This window comes from Schistocerca serialis, chromosome 2, assembly GCF_023864345.2.
Source record: "Schistocerca serialis cubense isolate TAMUIC-IGC-003099 chromosome 2, iqSchSeri2.2, whole genome shotgun sequence".
Taxonomy (NCBI): domain Eukaryota; kingdom Metazoa; phylum Arthropoda; class Insecta; order Orthoptera; family Acrididae; genus Schistocerca; species Schistocerca serialis.
This window is the reverse complement of record NC_064639.1, coordinates 54,671,999-54,696,696: the sequence shown is the minus strand read 5'-3', so window position 1 is coordinate 54,696,696 and position 24,698 is coordinate 54,671,999. Positions and strand designations below refer to the sequence as shown.

General features: G+C 41.3%; 1 protein-coding gene across 2 annotated transcripts in view; it reads left to right on the top strand.

Annotated features, from left to right (window-relative positions):
* Nucleotides 1–24,698, top strand: part of LOC126456755 (uncharacterized) — a 190,858-nt gene that overhangs the window by 60,925 nt on the left and 105,235 nt on the right. For both annotated transcript variants that reach the window (XM_050092501.1, XM_050092502.1), the window contains one exon: nt 19,589–19,675. In XM_050092501.1, the coding sequence (XP_049948458.1) occupies nt 19,589–19,675 (87 nt within the window). The remainder of the gene's footprint in view (nt 1–19,588; nt 19,676–24,698) is intronic.

Below are 24,698 nucleotides of genomic sequence, written 5' to 3'. Positions count from 1 at the left end.
CAGAGTTGCTCTGTTCCCGTCACTGATGACTCTGACTGTGGTGTTGGGTGTGCCTTAGTCATTGGCACCAGTGGTTTTCAGTATCGGCTTCCGGAACACTGCTCCGTATACAACAGAGCTCTTCACCCAGTATCAGGCTGCACAGTACACCAGGAGATACAGGCTTTTCAATTGCGTCATTTGCTCTGACACTCTGTGCCCTTCAGAGCCTCTGTGCGCTGCATACCTTCCATCCCTTACTGCAATGGGTCAAGGAAAGCTGTCACTTGCCCACACTTGATGAAACCACTGTGTTTGTCAGTTCCTGGCCACATGTATTTAATATTGTGTGTTTCCATTATGTACTGTGTTTGACACTATCCATCTTATAAATTGTAACTTATAAGATTATTTCTCATGTATAGTCTTTTTTTTTCTGCTGAGAACATTCTTTTGCACCACAGTTCTCACTGTATTAAGTACACTATTTATTAGAAGCTAGAAGAATCACACTTAAACTAATAAGTCCAGAATAAAGAAACTGAGGATAGTAAGGGACAGACCATTGAGTAACAAGATGTGTTCATTCTGTATAAACCTGTGTATAATTCATGTAGAAACAGCATTCTTAGAGTCCCAGGACTGGCAGACAATGGTATACATCTGATAAATCTTAGCCGTATGATTTTATGGAGAGTCTGTATTGTTGACAACCCATTGCGTCTTAAGAAATTTACGTGTATCCCCTTCTCCCTAGTGCCAGTATTCAGCTGTCTACAGGAGACAAATTGGAACAATTACCTTTGCAGTCGCTCCTATTTTCTTCTTTCATGGCACTGTTTTAGGGCGTACACTGTCATCTTCTGGTGAATCGGTGGATTACTTTGGAATTTCTTTTCCTGGATTTTGCCAACTGTTTGTCTTAGTCTTAGTTCTGAAGATGTTGCAGCAAAAAGGACACTGGGGGCAGTTGTAAATACATACTTGTATAACTGAGCAGTAGACACCCATGCTACTCAATAATGTAAATGTGTATTTATAGCCACTGTTTTGCTGGACTCTCTTCGAAATCAATCTTACCACAAGCAGCCAGGGAAAGAAATTCTAATGTTATCTTAATGGAATTTTCCAATGATTGACAGGACATTACAGTATTAAATAGAAAAAACTTCCCTGTTGTTCAGCAAATATTATTTATTTTATCAAACACTCACTTTTGGCTTCTTAGGCTGTCATCAGGTGACAATGTAATCCACTGATCCACCTGAAGATGAGTACGTAGGCCTTCAGAATGTGCTGTGAAAGAGGGAAATAAGTGACTTTTACAGACAATTGTCTTGTCTCACAAGGTGTCATCATTCGCAGTTCCCGTATCATAGCCTACCACAGACAAAATAAGATTATTCAGTTTTGTACAACCTCTACATTTCTTCTGATATTAATTTCACCAAAAGTAGTAATTTCTTAGTAAATATATTGCCCAAACATACACATAGTCAGCATTCCACGAATCCTACTCTGTACTCTTTAACTGAATAAGCCAGCTATGTCATATGTATCATGCTTAACTTTCTGGGAAGCATAACTTTCCACATTGTGGACTCTGTTCTGCTCCAGAGGGCTGTGAGTCACAAAACATACTTCCTATGATACTGTGCCATAGAGGACTGAAATAGTTAACTGCACTACCTGTGGTAGGAATGTCTCAAATCCTCTACTTAAGAGATCAAAGCTTTCTAATGGCTCGTGGACTAAGGTCCCATTACAGAGTTAATGTCTGCGAGATATACATGAAATGTTACGATTGAGAACAAATTATCTACCTCACCATTTTTGCACTGTTTACGAGACATACCTAATTAAAGAGAGTAATTGATAGTGTTATATATTGTATGTTAACTAAACTGCCCTTTTTGCCTGGCTTTCTGAACAAGTGACAGCTGTTGTGTTCTCTCAGAATGGCTGGAAAGAACCTGCAACTCTAAACTGTCCTTCCTCTGATTCAGAAAGAAAACAGGAGATGAACATTGTGTTCACACTAGAGGACCACACACTGATCGGCCACAGAGACAGCAACAGGTTGAGCCATCTGGTGACTCACCAGCCAGTGACCAGACGAGCTCCATTGTACTTATCGGGGGACCACTAGGCGGAGGTAGGAGCTCCTACGGAAGGGACCAGGTATCCTGAAATAAAATGAAGCTGTAACAAACATCTTCCTCAGTAAATATATTGTGTAGGGTCCCTGTGAGTTGTGGATTCGACCAACGTTTGAAGTAGTGCTGGAGGGAATTGACACCACAAATCCTGCAGGGCAGTCCACAAATCCGTGAGAGTAAGAAGAGGCAAACTCTTCTGAACAGTACTTTGCAAGGCATCAGAGATGTACTCAATAATGTTAATGTCTCAGGAGTTTGGTGACCCAGCAGAAGTGTTTAAAATCAGAAGAGAGTTCCTGGAGCCACTCCGTAACAATTCTGGACGTGTGGGTGTTGCAGTGTCCTGCTGGAATTGCCAAAGTCCGTCAGACTGCGCAGTGGACACGAATGGGTAAAGGTGATAAGACAGGATGCTTAGCACATGTCACTTATCAGAATTGTATCCAGATGTATCGGGGGTCTCATATCACGCCAACTGCACGCGCTCCGCACCATTATACAGCCTCCACCAGCCTAAACAGTCCCCTACAGACATGCAGGGTCCACGGATTCATGATGTTCTCTCCACATCCGTCTACCCGATACAATTTGAAATGAGACTCGACTGATTGGGCAGCACGTTTTCAGTCATCGACAGCCCAATGTCAGTGTTGACTGGCCCAGGTGAGGCATAAAGCTTTGTGTTGTGCAGTCATCGAGGGTACACAGTGCGTGGGCCTTCAACTCCGAAAGCCCATATTGATGTTTTGTAGAATGGTTGCCACACTGAAACTTGTTGATAGCCCAGATTGAAATCTGCTGGAATTTGCACTTCCGTCTCATCGAACCATTCTCTTTGGTCGTCACAGGTCCTGTTCGTGCAGGATCATTTTCCAGCTGCAGCAATGTCTGAGATTTGACGTTTTACTGGATTCCCGATATTTGCGACACACTCGTGAGACGGTCGTCCAGAAAAGTCCCCACTTCGTCTCTACCTCGGAGATGCCATGTCCCATCACTCATGCGCTGACTATAATACCGCATTCGAACTCTCTTAAATCTTGATAACCTGCCATTGTAGCAGCAATAACTGAACTAACAACTGTGCCAGACATGTTCTGTCTTATATAGGTGTTGCTGCATGCAGTGCCATATTCTGCCTGTTTACATATCTCTCTATTTGAATACACATGCCTGTACCAGTTTCTTCGGTGCTCCAGTTTACGATATCATTACAGCAGGATGTTCCGTCACTTTCTTAATATATCTAGTGCATTGCGAGAACTTTGCCAAATGCTTGTATATATTTCGTGTCCAAAGTTTTGCAGAAGCATTAGGAATATGTGGTAGTCTACTGGGTGCAAAGATAAATGAGGTATCAAACACGACAATGAAACTAGCTTACAGACACGGCGAGCCCACCTCGAAGTCGATCGGAAGTATCGGAAACTCTACGAAATACAGTCGACCACTAGGTGTTACCAGCAGCAGATCTGTCAGTATAAAAGGAAGTGGGGAGTGTTTTATTGTCAGTAGGGAAGCAGTAACGGGATGATCGGTCACCATGAGAGCTCAAGGACTGAGAATGTGGACCGTCGGTTGGATGTCGTGTGAGTAACACATCTGAATTTCGACCCTTCTCAAACTGTCGGAGTCTACTGTCGGTGACGTAATTGCAAAGTGGAAATGCTAGAGAGCGACCGTGAAGATACCGAGCAGACCGCGTGTACTGACAGAAGAGAACCACCGAGCATTACAGACGGTGGCAGTGAAAAATAGCACTGAACTGATGGAAGGAGTCGCTTGTGAATTACAAAGTGCTACTGGAAATCTATTTAACACAATGAGTGTGTGTAACGAGTTTAAAAAAAATGGGGTACAACAGGTGAGCAGCTCCTCCTAAGCCACGCATTTATGTAATCCGTGCAGAGAGATGCTGGAGGCAGTGCAGAGTGCGGTGCCTCTGGACGGTGGACGACCGGTAATAAGAAATTTGCAGTGGCAAATCGTACTACACCCTGCGCTTATCAGACACAGGATCAGGTTTTTGCAGACACAAAGAAAATGTTGCCCGGCACCACGCGTAGTGCCGACAGCGAAGTACGGAGGTAACGGTGTTACAGTATCGAGATGGTTTTCACTGTCGGGGTGTGGTCCCCTTATTGCGCTTAAGAAAATGTTTAATACAGAAGGGGGTACAAATACATTTTACAGCTTACATATTATGTACAGTCGAGGAAAAGTTGAGAAATGAAGATTGTGCACTACGACGAGACACTCAATTGTAAAGGAGCATCTTCGAGGCTCCGGTTTGTGGACGGAAAAGTTCCCAAAATGGACTGGCCTACCCGGCCCAGTCTTGACCGGAACCCCTCGAGGCATCTTTGGTACAATTTAGAATGTCGACTTTGCTTCAGACCGCACTGCCAGACACACAACTTAGATTTTGCCTCTCGAAGAAGAACGGTCTGCCATTCCTCCGCAGACATTGACACCTCGTGGAAGTGTCACCGGCTGTCGTGGCCTGTTGTAGAGGCAAAGGTTGGGGACACCTCGTATTAATATTAACAGGTGTCCGTATATATTCTTTAGATTGTGTACGTTAAAGAGGGGACGATATTAAGTTGTCGATAAATTAACTGCCACGGTATTGAGAAGTAACTTGTGGTTGTTGAAGTAACAGTTTTTTGTTTGACCCTATGCAAGATGGTGTAACCACTAAATCACATAGACTGTTTTAAAAACTCCGTGAATGATGCAAAAATTGATTTAAAGTAACAGTCAAGTACTCGGAGATAGTCGATAGTGGATGACGGCGTCATTGCCCTCTGAAACGAATTTGATTCCACATGTAAGAACACCCACCAGAATGAAGTATTTGTTACATAGCACCCATATTGTATCAAATTTTAAATTACTGTATTTTATTTGTGAGGAAATGTAAAATGTATTTTGCAATTTTATATTGCTTGGACATAGGTTTTAATATCTCTCAGGCTGGCTCATTTAACCTAGATTTTTGTGATTGAGCACCAGCATGTAACCTCATTGTTATTTAAACACTAGTGTAGTTCTTTTCATATAAAATGTTTTTTACTTAGTAAGGGCTCAGAGATTGTAATGGAGAGGTTTGTAAAACTCTAATGGAGGTAATATAAGGGTGGTTTGAAAAGTTCTTGGAACGGAATAGAAAAAAAGTACTCAATTCACTCACTTTATTTTTCAATGTAGTCTTCTCGTAGATTATTGCACTTGGTCCAGTGATGTCCCAGTGCCTTGATCCCATCTTGAATGTGAGTTTCCTCCAGGCCCGCTAAATAGTTGTCAACTCCGGCTATCAGTTCTTTGTTTGAAGTGAATCTTCATCCACCGAGAAAAATTTTCAGTTTTGGGAAGAGATGGAAGTCTGACAGAGCCATGTCAGTTGAATAAGACAGGTGTGGCAACAATTAATACTTAAGTTGGTGTAATTTTGCCACGGTGACGGCACGTGTGCTGGCACGCATTGTCTTGATGGAAAAAGACTTTCTTCCTTGCTAAACCTGGTCTTTTTTCGTGTATCTTTTGTTGCAGTTTTTCCAGAAGGTTAGTGTAGTATCTCCAGTAATTGTTTGCCCAGTGGGGAGATAATCTACAAATCTACACATCGCAGAATACTGTGCTGTGACCTTTCCCGCCAAAAGAATTGTCTTTGCTTTCTCTGGTGGTGGAGAATCAGCATGTTTCCACTGCTTTGACTTATTTTATACAAGAGCACTCAAGTTTCATTTGTGGTCATAAACTTGCGCCAAAAATTGTCTGTTTCTCCAAAAATGGGCCAAACATTGTTCAGATATGGCCCTTCTCGTGCGTTTTTGATCCAGCGTCAAGAGTTGCAGTGCCCATCTTGCAGATAATCATTTTCATTTCTAATTCTTCAGTTAAAATGTGATGTATCCTTTCAGATGAGATCTGGCAAGTGTAAGCAATTTCACGCACTTTTAGTTGGTGATCCTCCATGATCATTTTTTGCACTTCCGCAATGATTTCTGGAGCAGTGGCACGTCTTCGCCGACCACTGTTGGATCGTCATCTGAGCTCTCACGGCCAAATTCAGATCCGTCTGCCCGCTCTGCGGCAGCTCAGTATGAAAGAGCAGAGTCCCCCCCAGTGTATTCTGGAAATCAACATGAATGTCCTTTGCTTTCGTATATATCTTTATTAAGTAGAACTTCTCAAACTTACGAGGAGTCTTATCTGCTGCGAACAATCTGTATAGAGGTTCTGGCAAGTATAAGAAACATGTTACTTTACTGATCAACTTCAAAATGGAGAGCTGGAAAAAGACACTGCAGTTGTAAGATTTGTATTTAAATATTGTTTAGACATAAAAAAAGCACATCACGAGACTATGTTTGTGCAGCGAAATGGAGAAAATTCCTGTAAGACCGTATTGGTTTGATACATTATGTATTCCACATTAAACAGTTTCATATTGATGTCGATGTATGTATGCTTACAGATGGTGTAGCTGTGGTCTTCAGTCTGAAGACTGGTTGGATGCAGCTCTGCACATCATGCAAGCCTCTTTAATGAATAAACACTGCAACCTACTTTCATTCGAACTTGTTTACTGTATACATACCTCGATCTCCCTCTGATAGCATGTGTGTAATTCTGTATTGCTCAGAGTTACAGTGAACACTGATTTGATGAACTTCTCCATGCTACTCTCACATGTGAGCCTGCGACCTGTGTCCATTTGCACCTGCTTACTGTATTTGAGCCTCTGTTTCCCCTCGCCAAGTCTTACCCCCCACCACCACCACCACAACCACACCTTCCTCACATAAGAACTGCCACATTGACAATGCATCGAGACGTGTCCTATCGACTGGGTTGAACTAATAGTTGTCACAACATCCTTGTCTTTGCAGTTTGGTGTAGTACCTTCTACTTAGCTATTCTCTCTATGCATCTGATCTTCTTTGTTCTTCTGTAGCATCACTTCAAAATCTATTTTCTTCTAGTCCTAACTGCTTATCACACACATTCCACTTCAATACAAAGCAACACTTTCTACAAATACCATCAGAAAATACTTCCTAAATTTATATTCTTCTTCTTCATGTGCCGTCTCCTCTAAGAAGGTTGGCTGTCATCATGGCAATTTCTGATCTTGATTTGGCTGATCTAAGGAGTTCTGACGTTGAACAGTTGTACCAATTTTTTAAATTGTCAATCCAGGATGTCCGTCTTCTACCCCTCGTTCTCTTCCCACAAATTTTCCCTTCTAGTATTATTTGCAATATTTTGTAATTTACTCCCCTAATAACATGGCCTAAATATTGTAGCTTCCTTACTTTAATAATTTTAATTAATTCTTTTTCCTTTCCCATTCTTCTTAGGACATCTTGATTAGTAATCCTCGACACCCAACTAATTCTAAGTATTCTTCTATATGCCCACATTTCAAAAGCTTCTAAACTGTTCATGTCCTTCTTTTTCAATGTCCACGCTTCCATTCCGTATAATAATTTTGAGAATACATAGCATCTTAGCAACCTCATTTTTGTGTTTAAACAAATGTCTCTCGAACAGAATGCATTTTTCATCTTATTAAAGATACTTCTGGCCTGTCCTATTCTCGATTTAATTTCTTCTGAGCTTTCAATCTCCTCATTTACAATTGTTCCGAGATATTTAAATTTACGTACTTGATCGACTCTTTCCCTATTGATTGTAAGATTTTCTTGTTGGTGTGTTTTAGATATCACCATGAACTTAGTCTTGCTTACGTTAAGAGTCAAGCCAAATTCTTCACTTTTTTCTGCGACTTTGTCAAGAAGTAATTGTAGATCTTTGAGGTTTCCAGCTAGTAGTGCAGTGTCATCAGCAAACCTAACATTGTTAATGTTTAGCCCATTCACTTTAATGCCAGCTATTTCATGTGATAGAGCTGCCTGGATTATGTCTTCTGAATACATATTAAACAATAAGGGTGAGAGAACGCAACCTTGTCTCACACCCCTCTTTATTTCTATATCATTCGATAACTCATTTTCTACCTTCACGGTTGCGGTTGCGGTTTGATTGTGTTATATTAGGTGTTAACAAATTCCTCATTTCCAGAAATGCTTCTCATGCTATACCCTGTCTGCATTTTACATCCTCTCTATCTCAATCATAACCAATTATTTTGCTGCCCAAACAGAAAAATCAATTCACTATTTTTAGTTTCTCATTTCCTAATGTAATTCCTTCAACAATACGTAATTTAATTTTATTACATTCCAGTACCTTTGTTTTAGTTTTGTTGATGTTCATCTTATAAGCTTCTTTAAAGCCACTTTCCATTCTGTTAAACTGCTCCTCAGTCATTTGCCACCTCCGGAGAATGTGTCATTTGCAAACCTCAAAAGTTTTTATTTCTTCTCTCTAGTTTTAGATTCCCTCTCAAAATTTCTCCCGTTTCCTTTACTGATTGCTCAGTGTACAGATTGAATAATATGGGGGTAGCTACAATCCTGCTTGATCCTCTTCTGGAGCATTTCTTCCTTGTTCACATCCTTTGATTCTTATAATTGCAGTCTGACTTCCGTAAGAGTTTACATACTATTAGTGGGTATGCGGGGGATGGTAGTAGATTGAAGAAGAGCACATGAGATCTGTTTTTGGACAATATGTGGAGTGCGATTTCAGTCTGTGAAAGCCTGAGTGAGACCCTTGGCATGCTTGGCTAGAGATTGTACGTCACTACAAAGAGTATGACCATGGGTGTTCAGGCTGTACACAAGGGACTTCTTGGTGTTGAGTGGGTAGCAGCTGTCAAAGTGCAGATATTATTATGGTCTGTTTAAGGATAGAGGTACTAAACAGCCATCCACAAAGTGGAGGTTGACTTTGAGGGATGTGGCTTGTTGGACTGAGGACAGGGTGAAGGGAATGGGGAGAGGGTGTAGATGTTCTGGAGGAATAGGCACAGGGTGTTTTCACCCTCAGTCTAGATTATGAAGGTGTCACAATCGGTTTGAACCAAGTGAGTAATTGGGTTTCTCAGAGAATGAGGAGAATTCCTCTGAGAAAACAGTTGGCCACAGAGGTTGTAGGTTTGGAGTGACTAGTGTGTTGAGAAAGGTAGTTTGTTGAAGATGAGGCTGTGGGTCTGGGAGGCATGGAGAATTGGTAGAGGAGATGGTTTGTGTCTTTCATTTGTATGTAGGTTCTTGGTAATAAACTGCAGATGCTCTCCCATAGGAAGGAGATGATTTCTGGAGGGGTGGAGTATAAGATAATGATGTTGCGTCCTCAGGGTCTACTTCCACCTCGAGTGTGGCTACATCGGATCTCTTATCCACATTGAACCTACTTACCACTGGCAGTACATCCATTTGGGCAGCTGCCACACTCTGCATGCCAAGAACTCCCTTCCATATGAGGCTAGCCAACCATGTTCATCACATCTCCAGTGACAAGCAGTCCCACCCCAGGTCACGTAAGAAACAGATTGACCGTCCTTACGGCGGAACAGGCAACCGTAAAAATAGTTTTCCTGTCGGTCAACAGATGTCACAGGCGACGCTACAGTGCTAACTGACCTGCCCATGTCGCGGAATTGGCAACGCTGTATCTTCGGTGACGTGAATGATGCTGATTTGTGTTCGGCTAGAGTGTTGCGCACGAAATGCATTCGTCACACAGCTGACTGTAGACCATGATCGGCTATGGTTTTTCCTGAGTTTTCAATCGAAGAATGTAGATTAGCTCCTGTAATTCTACAACCCAAGTTTATTTCTACTGTAGGGATACTTCTCACAATCATATGCGAAATAAAATAAATGAAAAGTAACACACAAATATTTCTCGTGAGTTACTGTTTAAATTCAGACTGTATTGCAGTCGCATAGGTTTTACACTTGCCTTCCATGCCGTCTATTTCCTCTTTGTTATACAGCTCTTCTGATACAGATTATGGCGGTGAAAAAGATCTCCACGTGCAGGTTAACACTAGAAAGTTTTCAAAATCTTCTCAACGTCTTTGAAATATAATCCATTAATTTACTGACAAATTTTGCACTGAGCAGTAGGTTTCGCGTCCTGACATTACCGACATAATTATTTATTTTGCATAGAGTATGTATAGGGATTAGGTGAGTTATAATGACAATATATTTTTCACATTGAGACTATAAATAAGTTTAAGAAACAGATTTTGCTTCCTTTCTAAGTATTTCTGTAAACGTTCTTAAGTATAACCACATTTTGCATTTGATTACTGTTAGTTGTAAATGAAGGTAATTTCATGTACGCACTTAACGATATCTTCAAAAAAATAAATATTGTGAAACTTCAAATATTGTGATAAATTCTGTGATGGTAAACATCTTAACTTTGCGGTCAGCACATCTACTATTGTCACAAGCAGTACTGTTTTGCTCAGATTTAACACATTACTTCTTTCTACACTCCTGGAAATTGAAATAAGAACACCGTGAATTCATTGTCCCAGGAAGGGGAAACTTTGACACATTCCTGGGGTCAGATACATCACATGATCACACTGACAGAACCACAGGCACATAGACACAGGCAACAGAGCATGCACAATGTCGGCACTAGTACAGTGTATATCCACCTTTCGCAGCAATGCAGGCTGCTATTCTCCCATGGAGACGATCGTAGAGATGCTGGATGTAGTCCTGTGGAACGGCTTGCCATGCCATTTCCACCTGGCGCCTCAGTTGGACCAGTGTTCGTGCTGGACATGCAGACCGCGTGAGACGACGCTTCATCCAGTCCCAAACATGCTCAATGGGGGACAGATCCGGAGATCTTGCTGGCCAGGGTAGTTGACTTACACCTTCTAGAGCACGTTGGGTGGCACGGGATACATGCGGACGTGCATTGTCCTGTTGGAACAGCAAGTTCCCTTGCCGGTCTAGGGCTGGTAGAACGATGGGTTCGATGACGGTTTGGATGTACCGTGCACTATTCAGTGTCCCCTCGACGATCACCAGTGGTGTACAGCCAGTGTAGGAGATCGCTCCCCACACCATGATGCCGGGTGTTGGCCCTGTGTGCCTCGGTCGTATGCAGTCCTGATTGTGGCGCTCACCTGCACGGCGCCAAACACACATACGACCATCATTGGCATCAAGGCAGAAGCGACTCTCATCGCTGAAGACGACACGTCTCCATTCGTCCCTCCATTCACGCCTGTCGCGACACCACTGGAGGCGGGCTGCACGATGTTGGGGCGTGAGCGGAAGACGGCCTAACGGTGTGCGGGACCGTAGCCCAGCTTCATGGAGACGGTTGCGAATGGTCCTCGCCGATACCCCAGGAGCAACAGTGTCCCTAATTTGCTGGGAAGTGGTGGTGCGGTCCCCTACGGCACTGCGTAGGATCCTACGGTCTTGGCGTGCATCCGTGCGTCGCTGCGGTCCGGTCCCAGGTCGACGAGCACGTGCACCTTCCGCCGACCAGTGGCGACAACATCGATGTACTGTGGAGACCTCATGCCCCACGTTTTGAGCAATTCGGCGGTACGTCCACCCGGCCTCCCGCATGCCCACTATACGCCCTCGCTCAAAGTCCGTCAACTGCACATACGGTTCACGTCCACGCTGTCGCGACCTTTTACCAGTGTTAAAGACTGTGATGGAGCTCCGTATGCCACGGCAAACTGGCTGACACTGACGGCGGCGGTGCACAAATGCTGCGCAGCTAGCACCATTCGACGGCCAACACCGCGGTTCCTGGTGTGTCTGCTGTGCCGTGCGTGTGATCATTGCTTGTACAGCCCTCTCGCAGTTTCCGGAGCAAGTATGGTGGGTCTGACATACCGGTGTCAATGTGTTCTTTTTTCCATTTCCAGGAGTGTAGTTAAACGTGATAGTGATCAAGGAAAGGCAATGAAACTTATTTGTGCTGCCTAAGGGAGAATCTTTATTTGGTACTTAAATACAATATGAAGAAACTACATATTTTTTATAATTTTCAGTTTTGAGACAGTTCTACTACACTTGTCTTTGAACATTGTTCTGCAACTCTAATACAATTTGCATTTCACAAGATGATTCAAAATGAAAAGTCTGTGTTCTCCACATTCCTCATCGTCCAACCAGTGAAAGTTTTCAACTTTTGATTTGATGTGATTAACAATCCTAAACTTCATATTTCTCTTATAAATAAACTGTAAAAAACAGGACTCATATGCCTGTAAAGAAATTTCAGTAACATTGCTAAACTCAACAGTTGGAGCGCTGAGTCCCATTGAAGAATGACACAAATTCCCAATTGTGTATTTTTTTATGGAGAATAAATAATTCCCTCTTCTCTTGAAGCTCACTGCTACATGTAAGTGTCTCCTTACATCTCAAACAACCATACCTTTCGATGCATATGTGTGCTAAGTAGCCAGCAAAATATGCTACTGAACACTGTTTAGGGGAAAGGTCTTGCTGTGAGGAAGACAAATATTCGTCGGCCTCGATGGTACTCCCTTCTTCATCCGTAGTGGAACCACGGGTGTTCGGAATTCCGACGTTTCCAGAGCTCTCCAACAGCTGAGATTCATCACCTTCTTTTTGCAACACACAGTTGTTCAGTAACAGCATCTTGTCAGTGTCATTCTCACAATTTGAAGCATCAGAAGGCTTCATTAGTGAGTTAATAGTGCTTGTTCGGAACAAGCACCTTAGTGTTCCAGCTGTTGGATTACGGTTGTAGCCTCCTTTCTGATGGTACAAAGAAAATAAATTCTCAAGAGCATCTTGATTCAATCTGCTGGTCAGTAAAAATTCAATGCCGACAGTTTGTTCCTCAAGAAAAAACTGAGCAATAGCATACAGTCTGGATTAAACCCGTAATGCATGGTGGTGTCGTTATTTTACCCGTCTTTTTTTCAATGTTATTTATGGTACTTAAGACATCCTTTGCATTCTGTAGCGTTTCCATTACTACTGGTCATTGTTCTGATAATGCACACCTATATGGATTAGAGGAAAATGCTGTCCTGCTGTTCAAAACGTCAAACAAATTGTTCATAAATTCTATAAAAGTAGCTATGCTCTCAGCTGTATCACTCTGCAATTATTAAGTCGCTACACAAGTTCTGATAGCTGCAGCAACAGAGTGGCTGAGGACCTGGACTGCCATTTTTACATTCATTTTCTGGAATGAATCAGGTTGCAAATGACGGTCAGTGAGTTTAACCAATATTCTGCTTTTTTGTTTTTCTTATCAATGTCATATGTTTTCCTGACCTCTTCAAATGAAACAGCATCGTTGAAAATGAAGTCGCCACTAAGCAGATTGTTTTGTATGCTTTTGAATAAACGTGGGACATCATAAATATAAAACAATTTCTGTCAATTTACAATAAAATAAGGTTTTTCAGGAGTAACATGTAAATGCTTCACAACACTTCAATTACTAGCTCCCTGATCACAAACGACTAATTTTGGCTCTAGGTTTGCATTTTGCAATAAAATAATTAGTTCCTGTAAGAGTCCCAATAAATCCGCATGTTTTACTCCTGAATTGGACAAAAAATATGAAACAGGCAATTTCCAGTTTCTGTAGATGCCTCTAATCGTAAAAACAAGTGCATAATTTGCAGGAAGTGGTTTCCTTTACCTATCACCCAAATCTTCCAGACCTTCTACTAAATCGAGATCTTTTGCGTATTCCAGATGATGCATTATCGGCATATCATCAAAAGATACTACACATGCCTTTTCTAAATAAGTTTGTGCCTCAAATTTCTTGCTAAGTTGACTAAAAAGTTTTTTGTTAAACCCTGGTAGAAATTTTGTGATGCCAATCCATCGTCTAATTGTGGACAGTCCAGGTAATAAGATACCCAATTTTCGCAAGAATTTATATGCTGCAGGAGATTTGTAAAAAAACATCAGAGAGATTTTTCTCAATAGGAGACCACGGACGTGTTTTGCTCTTGCACTGCATTGCAGCCAGTGCCCTGGAGTAATCAGATGGGAAGCAGAAACTGCTTAACACATGGGCAATATTATTTGAGCTCCTACAATGCAATGATCTACTCTTAACTTTTGACAAGTAGGAAGTTTTGTTTTCAGTGATCTGTTCATATTATATATTTTCTGTTTCAGTTTTTGCTTTCTAGGAGTATCCTCATCATCATGACGCAGCATACAGAGTTGTCTTTTAACCTGTTTCGCAGGCAGTGTTATGATTTCTTTCAGGTCTGGAAATGGTTCACACTTCTGTGGTGTTGCATTTGTTTCTACCAGAAGGTGACCAGCTGCACTGTCTGTTCTCCTTGGAATGTTCACTTTCAGTTCAGGTGATGACAAACTATTCTTGTCACTAGTTCCCTCACATACTGCTGAAGAACCAGTGTCAGATGTAAATTTTACAGGAACTGCTGTGTGTATAAGCCGTTGTTTCGTACTGCTCGTGAATGACTTTTCATCAAAATGGACATCACACAGCAGTCTATTGTGCAGTTTTTGTGGGTCCATATACAGCAGTTTGACATTGCCTGTAACAATAACTATCTATCAGAAAAATAAGATATATGTATATACCATTAACACATTTAGTAGCTCAGTTTACATTAGCATGATAGAAAGGAATCTTTCATTAATTATTTGATAAGAGAGATCTTTGTGTGCAACCTTTTTTGGACTTTAAATATTATGATTAATTCTGGGAATGTGGCTCTATGGCATTTTAAGCCTGGTCAACACTGAGCGAACTAAAACAGGAACAACTGCATTTTCATATGTGTAGACGAATTTGAGCAAACGATATTCAGTTGTGTTTCGTTCGTAAACTTTACTCGGTGCCCTCAGTGCCTCTGAAGTTCCTGCAAAAGTTAAGAAACACGTGATTTCTAATCTTTTCTGTGTGACATTACTTGCTTTGTAATTAAAACAAACATTGCCTATAATGTTGTTTCCCCTTTAGTGCTTAGCTTTTCACAGTGAGAAACAATTAAGTAGTGAAAGTATAATATCAATGTTTGCAAGTGTTTGCGTGATGAAATGCTGATTCTGTAGTGTTCAATTCCATTCACTACTGCGAGACAATAACATTGTCTTTTTCGGTACGCATTCGGTAGTGTTCATTAATGTTCAGCTGGCTGTCGGTTTTTAAGCAAAGCATCAAAAGAAGTTTGCCTCGTCTCCCCTTCGGCCTTGCCAGCACGGAGAGTATTCATCTTCTTGCGAACTGCTTTATGTTGCTGCTAGTAAATTTCCTCATCAGGTGTAATGAGGAGCCAGTGAAAGGCATCAACTGACATATGTGCAAATTTCTAGAATAAATCTAAAGAAGGCTGGGGCTGCAATTCAGTGTTAAGTGCACTGGCACTACTTCCAAGCGTTTCACATCTATGTGACAAATTAAGCCAACAACACATTTATTTTCCTAAGCCACTTTGTTCGCTTTGTCAAAACCAGCGGGCAAAATAATCTATCTCAAAATCAAAGATTTACATCGTAGCTCTAACTAGAAGTCTCCGTGGACAGGAAAAATGCTGCCATCCGTAAGTGCACCGCATCCACAAGATCATTATCCACATCTGCCAAGTTGCTTATCCGCATTCTCAGATATTAACGTTTTGTAAAGCAGTTTAACCCACCACTGCTCTGGAAAGAGATTTGTGCCTGGCCTGAATTTTTGTCTGCTGATGTCCGCACTCGGTTACGATGCGAATTAAGGCTTGACATATTTTAGTGACAGTCATTTCAAATTTAAATTCTTTTACTTTGCATGTAACTTATCGTAAATGATATAAGAGTGGCACAAAACGATGAATTTTGGATTGTTGTTGAAAGGGGGATGCAAACGCAGTAATATAGAAGTGAAAGAGTGTTTTTCGAGCATATTTTGGCGGGGTCAACTTTGAAGAGCCACAGACGGCAAACCATAATTATGTTAAAAATTTACTTTGTACAGTTTAAAGATAACCCGCAAATTTTCGCAACAGACGTACACTTTTATCTGCAACAGTTATTACTGGGGATATCCGCACTCGCGCAGACCTGTAACTATAATTAGTGTTGTTTTCGAGTGAAAATTAAAATAAGCAGCATCTATAGTTTGCATGCTATGCTCGTTCTCTTCTATTCTACTCCCTTCATTCCAGTATAAACGCTTGGTCACACGTATAAACGAGTAGCAGTGAACATTGGTGAATTATCTATGACTACTCATTTGCAGCAGTGTAAATGAGGTTTGACACTCGTTCACTTTGTTTGCTCTAGTATATACCAGGATTTAGAGGGATCAATGACCTAGCAGTTAGATGACGGCTTTATTCATTTATTTCACTGTTGCGATTTCAGCTCTAGAGCCATTTTCAAGTACCAAGGGAAAGGTCTTGTAAGGTAATGCTTCTTAAATTGTTTACCAAATGTTACCACACTATGCTTTGCTTTTGGTTATTCATATCTTCATATCATTCATATCTTATATTGGTTTCAGTTTTCACATTGCACAAAAAAATGCCTCTACAGCCAAAATTACAATAATGAAGTGAATAAACAGTTTAAAAAAGTCCAAATCGCAGCAAAGATTTCATTTAAAAATTATATGATATGATTCTTGTACGGGAAGGGCTGCCACGTTATATCAGAATATAAGATTGACAAAATTTAGATAGGATCGAATGCTTAGGGCTCTTTATTAATTCTTACTCGTAACTAATTTATTGATTTACCCGAATTTAAAATCCACTCGCGTAACCTTTTTTTATCTTTGACGGGAAATCTGAACATTTTTAATTCAGGATTTGTTCGTCTACTCCTTCCACAGTTGATATACTCGCAGGCCCTCTGCATCATGACTCGATCCACTACCACCAGTACTTCACAGATGCCAAATAGTGGAAAGCTGCATGCGTTCGGCCGATGTTGCCACATATTTCACAGAATGGAGTGCCATCTAGTGGTTGATTCTACAAGTAAGGGTGTGATGCTGTTGCCGCCTGGTGGCCGTTCCCTGACAAGGCTTGCCTGCTAGACTAAGCGATCGGGCAATCTGTTTCTTACGTGATCTGGGGTCCCACTCTAAATATGCTGAGGGTGTCACTGATGTCTTCACAAACTGAAATTATTCTCCACATCTTGTCCAGAAACAGGTATCCTTCATTTTGTTCCCCAGTCACCTACCATCCCTCAAATAACCACTGGCCAGTCGGCCACTCCTCTCATGACTTGGTACCACTCGGGGCTGAAGCATCTGAATCACATTCTCTGCCACAGTTTCAGCTACTTCTAATCATGCCCTGACATGGAATCATCCCCCCCCCCCCCCCCCCCCAACCTTTTCAGAGTGGTATTCTGCTGCTGCCCACCCGACCTACACAATATCTTCGTCGGTCCCTACCTAACCCCGTGCCCCACAGCTCGTATCACTCCAGTAGACAGAGGGAAAACCTCCCCTATACATTGTCCCACGGAAACATACTCCAGTCCTGTAACAGTCATACCCTCCCCTGTTAAAGGTAGTGCTAACTGTGAAAGCAGTACCACTTAGCAGTACCACTTGCTGCAACCACAGTACAGTTGACAGTGACCATTCATGGAGACAGACAGTTTGTTAGTGGTTGTGCCTGTTGTATAATGCTGACTGTCCTTTACCTTCCTGGTGGGTCACACCTCAGACAAAAAAGATGTTATTCACACCTTGGTTGATAGGGCTTGCAAAATTTTATTTACAATACGAGGTTAACCACATATGGTCACCCATTAAGAACAATGGTAATTCTACAGAGGGGGAAGATCGAGCTCTACACCCTAAGAAGAGAATTCGGATCAGTGAGGAACAGTTGCCACCTGACGGTAGAGTTTATCTTCCATTTATTAGTAAGATTACACGAAGGGCATTTGGTAAGTAATGTGACTCATCTTTCCCTGTCCAGTTTCAGTTGAAAAATACAGAATGTGTTGTGGGACATAGTGGAATACTTGTGCTTTGGCCCCCGTAATTTTGTGAAGTTCCAGTAGGTGATGGTGCTTATACGTAGCCTTCAAAATGTTGTCTGTAGCGGCGGTGCATTCCAAGTGGAGAAAAGTCGTTGAGCTTCTTTTGGCACAAAACTGGATCATTACAGATACTCCTATGTGCTTGCAGATGTTTACGGTGACCTGGCAGTGAATAAAAGCACAGTGAGTTGTTGGGTGAGATGTCTGTCATCGTTGCAATGAGGCTGTGCAACCCTGTCTGATCTCCCACATGCTGACCAGCTGCACAAATCTGTGCTACCCTCACGAAACTGAAGAAATTACTTAAGCGCGTTCTTACCCACAAAAATGCAGTCAGTCTTGTCCTTCTCCTTCTCCGCGACAACACAGGGCTTATACAAGTCTATGTATCTAAGAGGTCTTCCTCGACCACGGTACGTTCCAAATTTCACATCTTCATATTTCCATCTGTTTATCCCAATGGAGGATGCACTCTGCAGAAAGCAGTATATGGATGACGGGCAAATTATTGATGCAGCAAGACATTGGCTCAGATGTCAACCAATAGTGGTACCTTGCAGGTACACTGGCTCTCACAGTAAGGTGGCAGAAGGCAGTCACATTGAACAGTGATTATGTTGAAAAATAGGATTTTTTAGCCAAAAAAAGTGGGGAATAATATGGTGTATTGGAATCCTGAATAAAATCAACCTGCTTTCAGAAAAAAGTGTGGCATTACTTATTGTACCCCCCTTGCACTGCAAAAGTTTGGATGATTATGGACTTGAAACTATTTTCAGACCAACCAAAAAGTTAAAAGAATATTTAAGAGCAGCAAAAGATATGACATCATTTTGGCTTTTGGCAACACTTGTATATAAAATTCCTTATAGTTGCGGACTAGTACATATTGGCACCACAAAAAGAAATAAGACCGATTTAGGTGAACGTAAGAGGAATTTGCGTGTGAAATATAAAATGGATAAATGGACTGCAGTAGATCATGCGTACCAAGAGGATGATTCTGAAATAAAATTCAGCGAGACAAGTGTCTTATCAAAACCATCACATTATCGTGCATGTGTGTATAGAGAGGCTATTGAGATTTAGAAACATAGTAATTTTAACAGAAAAGAAGAGGGTGTCGAATTAGATAAAGCGTGGATGTTGACTTTCTATTGACGGAATGACTATAGATTCATTTCAGTTGAAAATGTCAGCACTACTAGAGGTGCTCTCGTAGCCCACTTTACTGGTCAAATGTTTGATAGTCCTGTCCGTATATTCGATACTGTGTTGAGTTCCAATAGCAGTTCATTGCTTCACCTCAGAGGATCTCCCTTGCAACTGGACATGAAATGTTGGGGAGTCAGGATACTGACCACGACCTTTCAGCCCAGAAGTTTTAAGTGGAATTAGTATGTTCTATCTGTAGTCTCCATTATATATAATTTATCTAATTAATATTTTTTATTTTGTATGTTAATGTGTAGATATCTTACAGAAATTCTTATTTTTAATGGTTTCCCACTGTTTCAGAATTGATGCTTCTAAGGATCAAGAAACAAAAGAATGGGTCGACCCATTTGATATGACGTGCTACAGCCACGGAGAAAGGAAGATGGTGTAAGTATTAACTGTCAAATTACATTGAAATAAAATTTGCTGTTTATATGGGGGTAATAAAGTAGGCAGATATCTGCTCGTCTTTGCTATGGTATTGTAAGAGCTGACTAAATTTGTTTTCAGTGTGCAAGGTTATGGATTTGAGATTATAGGTGTTGGCTCACAAGTAAAAATTTAGTAATTGATTTTACTTCACAACTGTGAGCACATTAAATATTTTTATCACCTGTCCCAGTGTAACATTAAAATACGTATGAGCTTTTTCCCTGAAAATGTGGTATAGCTGTAAAGCTACAAGGGACAGAATTGCTGACCAGTACTTGTTTCATGAAGTTAAGTCTCCTCTTAGCAAGATTTGGTGTGATTCGGATATAACAAGTTTTAATTGATATTTATATTGATGACCTGGAAAATTCTGTACCAATTTCTAATTTTGAAGGACCATGCTCTCTCCATACATGGTGACTTACAATTAGGTCTGTTTACATGAAAACTATGATTTTTGGATAGATGAGAACTTGCTACTTTCAGTGTGTTTGATACTTTCTCCAGAATCTCTGAATACTCTTCCCACCTATCAGTAACAATGAAAATCATATTGGCACAGAAAGTTACTCATTTCGGCAAAATCTTCAGAACGACTTACCAAAACGTGAGGATGAATGCACACACTGAGATACGGAGGACAAACTGGTACCTATCGACTCTGTCTACGGCAGTCACAAATTCTGCCTTACTTTGTGAGACGTAACTCTCAATAATTGCACATCACGTCACAGCTAATGAAGTGTATCACTATTCTGAATTTTTATGATGTTTCTGGATGCTGTAGCTGGCGGAGTGGGCATCACAATGTCTACACTTTTCCTCGTCTACATCTGTACTCTGCAAACCACTGTGAAGTGCGTGGCCGAAAGTGCACCCTGTAGTACCAGTTACTGGAGTTTCTTTAAATTCCATTCACGTATGAAAGAATGGTACTTTAAAAATGTGTTGAAATTTAATAATGTCCTCAATCAGTGTGGGAGCAATACATAAGCGATTGTAGTATATCCTTAGAGTCGTCATTTAAAGCTGGTCCTCATAATACTAAGTATTCTTTTGCGTGATGGTTTGTCTGTCTGTCTGTCAGTCCAGTTTCTTCAGCATGTCTGTGACACACTCCCACAGGTCAATGAATTTGTGCTGCCCTTCTCTGTATGCATTCAGTATCCTCTTTCATTTGACATGCATTGGAATTTTGTTGCAACTATCATACAATTCCACAGTTGTTCTAATATTAAGTTTCTCATGGAGATTATTGAAAGATTTGTCAAAAAAACCAGTTGCAATTCTGGTCGTGTGTAAAGGCCGTAGCAGTACCAAAGCTAGTGCCCAGGTACTTACAGTCAATAAGAGAAATGAAACTGAGGATCGTAAAGCAAAAGCATAACTGCTGAACTTACAATCGAAGTAGTGCCCCAATTAAACTGTTGCATCGGCAGGCTGCATGGAAGCTGTGGGTTGAATTATATTTTCAGTTAAGTTAACCCCTATTTTAACCATAATATATTGTAGATCCCTGAAACAAAAAACTTCGTACACTAGTTGAGTGAAAGCACAGATGGCAAAAATGATCAACAAAATTACCATTCAGTCTTAAGTGGTTAGACAAGATAGCAAATGAAGAAGTGATCCACAGAATGAGGGAAGTTAAGCTTATCCAACACAGAAGGAACACTTGGGTCAGGGATCTGCTGAGATGTGGCAGTATCACTGAAGGGACAGTAGAAAGAAGGAACAAGAGTGAGACTGGAAGACATCGATAAGATCACAGGATACCAGCTGCACCACCGCGTATTGCTCTCGAGAGGACCTGATAATTGAAGACCTATGAAGAGGATTAAATTAGAGGATCATGTAGGCTCAATCATAGATATAGCCTGTGACAAATTCCGGTTCAGTGGTAGGTTACTAGGAAAATGCAGTCCATCTGCATTGGAGACTTAGCTAGTTTTTTAGTTAGTTTCACTTTCCACAGATCATTTGCATGATAAATCTTAGTAATATCGAATGAATCATCGAATTCACATTGCAAATTAGTATGTAAATATGGATATATGCTGAAAATTTATAAGGTTTGTTTTTAAATATACAGATGTTAGTTAGTAATTGCTACGCACCACCTTTTACACATCACAATAGTAGAAATTCTATGTAATGGGCATTGTCAAGTAGTAACTTTTTCAGTTTGTTTCCAAACTGCATACTAAACACTCATGTGACGCAACGTAGAAAATCACTAGTGTGTGGGGGGGATTCGTACTGAATAGGGCTAATGAGGCATACTGAATGTATGTAGAGAAGGGCAGTAGCAAAGATCACAGGTTTGTTCCGTCCACAGGAAAAGCTAAGAAACTGAACTGACACACACATGAAGATAGATAGAAACTATCTACATATAATACATACATATCTACACCTATACAGCCGGCTGCTGGTGGCAGAGTGGTTCTAGGTGCTTCAGCCTGGAACTGCGCGACCGCTACGGTCGCAGGTTCGAATCCTGCCTCGGGCATGGATGTGTGTGATGTCCTTAGGTTACTTAGGTTTAAGTAGTTCTGAGTTCTAGGGGACTGGTGACCTGAGATGTTAAGTCCCATAGTGCTCAGAGCCATACACCTATACTCTGCAAAGTACAGTGAAGTGCACGGCAAAGGGTATGTACCATTGTACCACTTGCTAGAGTTTCTTCTCGTTCCATTCACATTTGGAGCACAGCAAGAGTGATTGTTTGGCTGCCTCTGCGTGTGCTGTAATTATTCTGTTCTTATCCTCACAATCCCTACGAGTAATACAAAGGGGTTTGGAGTACATTCCTAGAGTTGCCATTTAAAAATAGTTCTTGAAATTTTGTTAGTAGACTCTTTCGGGAGAGTTTACATCTATCTTAAAGAGCATGCCAGTTCAGTTTCTTCAGTATCTCTGTGACTCTTTCCCATAGATCAAATAAATTTGTGAGCATCCTTGCTGCTACGTTCAATATCCCGTTAGTCCTATTTCGTGTGGGTCCGACCTGACACACTTTGGCAACAATCTAGGACTGGTCACACAAGTGATTTGTTTATCAATCTCCTGTGGAGACTGGGTGCACTTTCACAGTATTCTATCACTAAACCAAACTCTACCACTTGTTATATCCGTAACTAAGCCTATGTGATCATCACATTTCATATCCCTCCAAAGTATTACACCCAGATACTTGTAAAAGTTGGCGATTCCAACAGTGACTCATTGATATTAGTCAGAGGATGCTATGTTTTCTCATTTTGTGAAGTGCAATTTTACATTTCTCAGCATTTAAAGAAAGTTGCCAATCTTTGCACCACTTTGAAATGTTGTTAAGATTTGACTGAATATTTATACAGCCTCTTTCAGACAGTACTTCAGTATGAATAACTGTATCATGTGTAAAAAGCCTGAGTTTACTATTGTCTGCAAAGTCATTAATATACAACATGAATGGCAAGGGTCCTGACGTTTTTCCATGGGCTATAAGTAAAGTTATTTCTACATCTGACAATGACTCTTCATCCGAGATAACGTTCTGCGTCCTCCGTACCAAAAAATCCTCATTCCAGTCAAAAATTTCATGGAGAAAATTATTGGCGCACGGTAGCTTTGAACGCAGCTTGCCCACTTTCAGTGGATGACCACTTATCCAGAACACCGTTGCTTTTGCGTACTGATCTGTGTTGCACTTCCTGTGTTTGGGCTGTTCACTGTTTCTGTTTTGCTTTTTTCCACAGTTCAGTGCACTGTCTTCCTATTTTCATGCTTCGTCTGTGTTCAGTTTTTGACAGGCTTTCACTGGGCCCTCTCACCACTAAATCTCTTGGGGGAGGGGGGGGTGGGTGTGTTTGAGGTGATGTGGAGTTTCCCTTGTGAGTCAAATGCTTTTAGGAAATAAAGAACTACAACATCTATGTGACTGCCGTCATCCAAATTTTTCAGTACAGCATGTGAGAAAAGTGCAAGTTTGGTTTCATGTGATCCACACTTTTGGACTTCACACAGCTGCTATGTTCATTCCATTGGTCATATTCCATCCAGGCTTTTCCTTAATCATATTATGGTTGATTGCATTTCAAAGAGCTTTACTATTGCAGTATGAGAATGCTGTGTTTGTCATTCGTGTTTACTTCATAATAAAAAAAAAAATAAAAAAAAACCTGGTGCCACAGTGACTAAGCCTGAATAGACTACTTAACACATCAGTAAATTTGACACTTCAAAGTCCAGGAGTTTACACAAAAGACAATACTGCATACAGGTTACGGCAGTTCGTAGAGGAAAGTTTCTCCCCATCATGAGCTGTCCTTTGCAGTATCCCGCTGCAGGTCTGGGGGTTAGAATAGGCCTCGAGGTATTCCTGCCTGTCATAAGAGCCAACTAAAAGGAGTGTCTCATGTTTCGGCGTTTATGTTATGATCCCCTGTCGGTTTGACCTCATCTTTCTAAATTTTCCCTAACAGCGAGCCAATTGGAAAAGGGCGCCTTATTTGGTGCAAAATGTCCATCGTGCATTGAGATCTTTAGACCACTTTCTCATTGTCGCATTTGTCCCACTCATTCGCTATCTCTTGGGCAAGGACACCTTCCTGGGTGCGTTTTCCACCGTGCATTATGCCTTCTGTGCCGACAATGACCATATACTTCTTAGCACCTCATATCCAGCACGGTAGCCAGTTCGTTGTGGTGGGGCCGCCATGTACCATGTTGGTTGTAGCCCCCTGACAACACAGGGATCACTCTGCTGATGCCTATGCCATTAACTCCCCACATATGCCATGGAGTAGAAGCCCACCTCCCAGGGGCATCATCACTCGTGGCAGTGGCCATCCTGTCAGGTGGCCCTCGCTGAGGCTGGGTAGTGCCTGTGGGCAGGGCCCCTGGTCAGGGCGGATGACATGTGGATGAAGCATAGAAAATCATCTCTTGCTGGTGGTCCACCACCAGCAGTCTCTAAGTGGGCAGACTAACG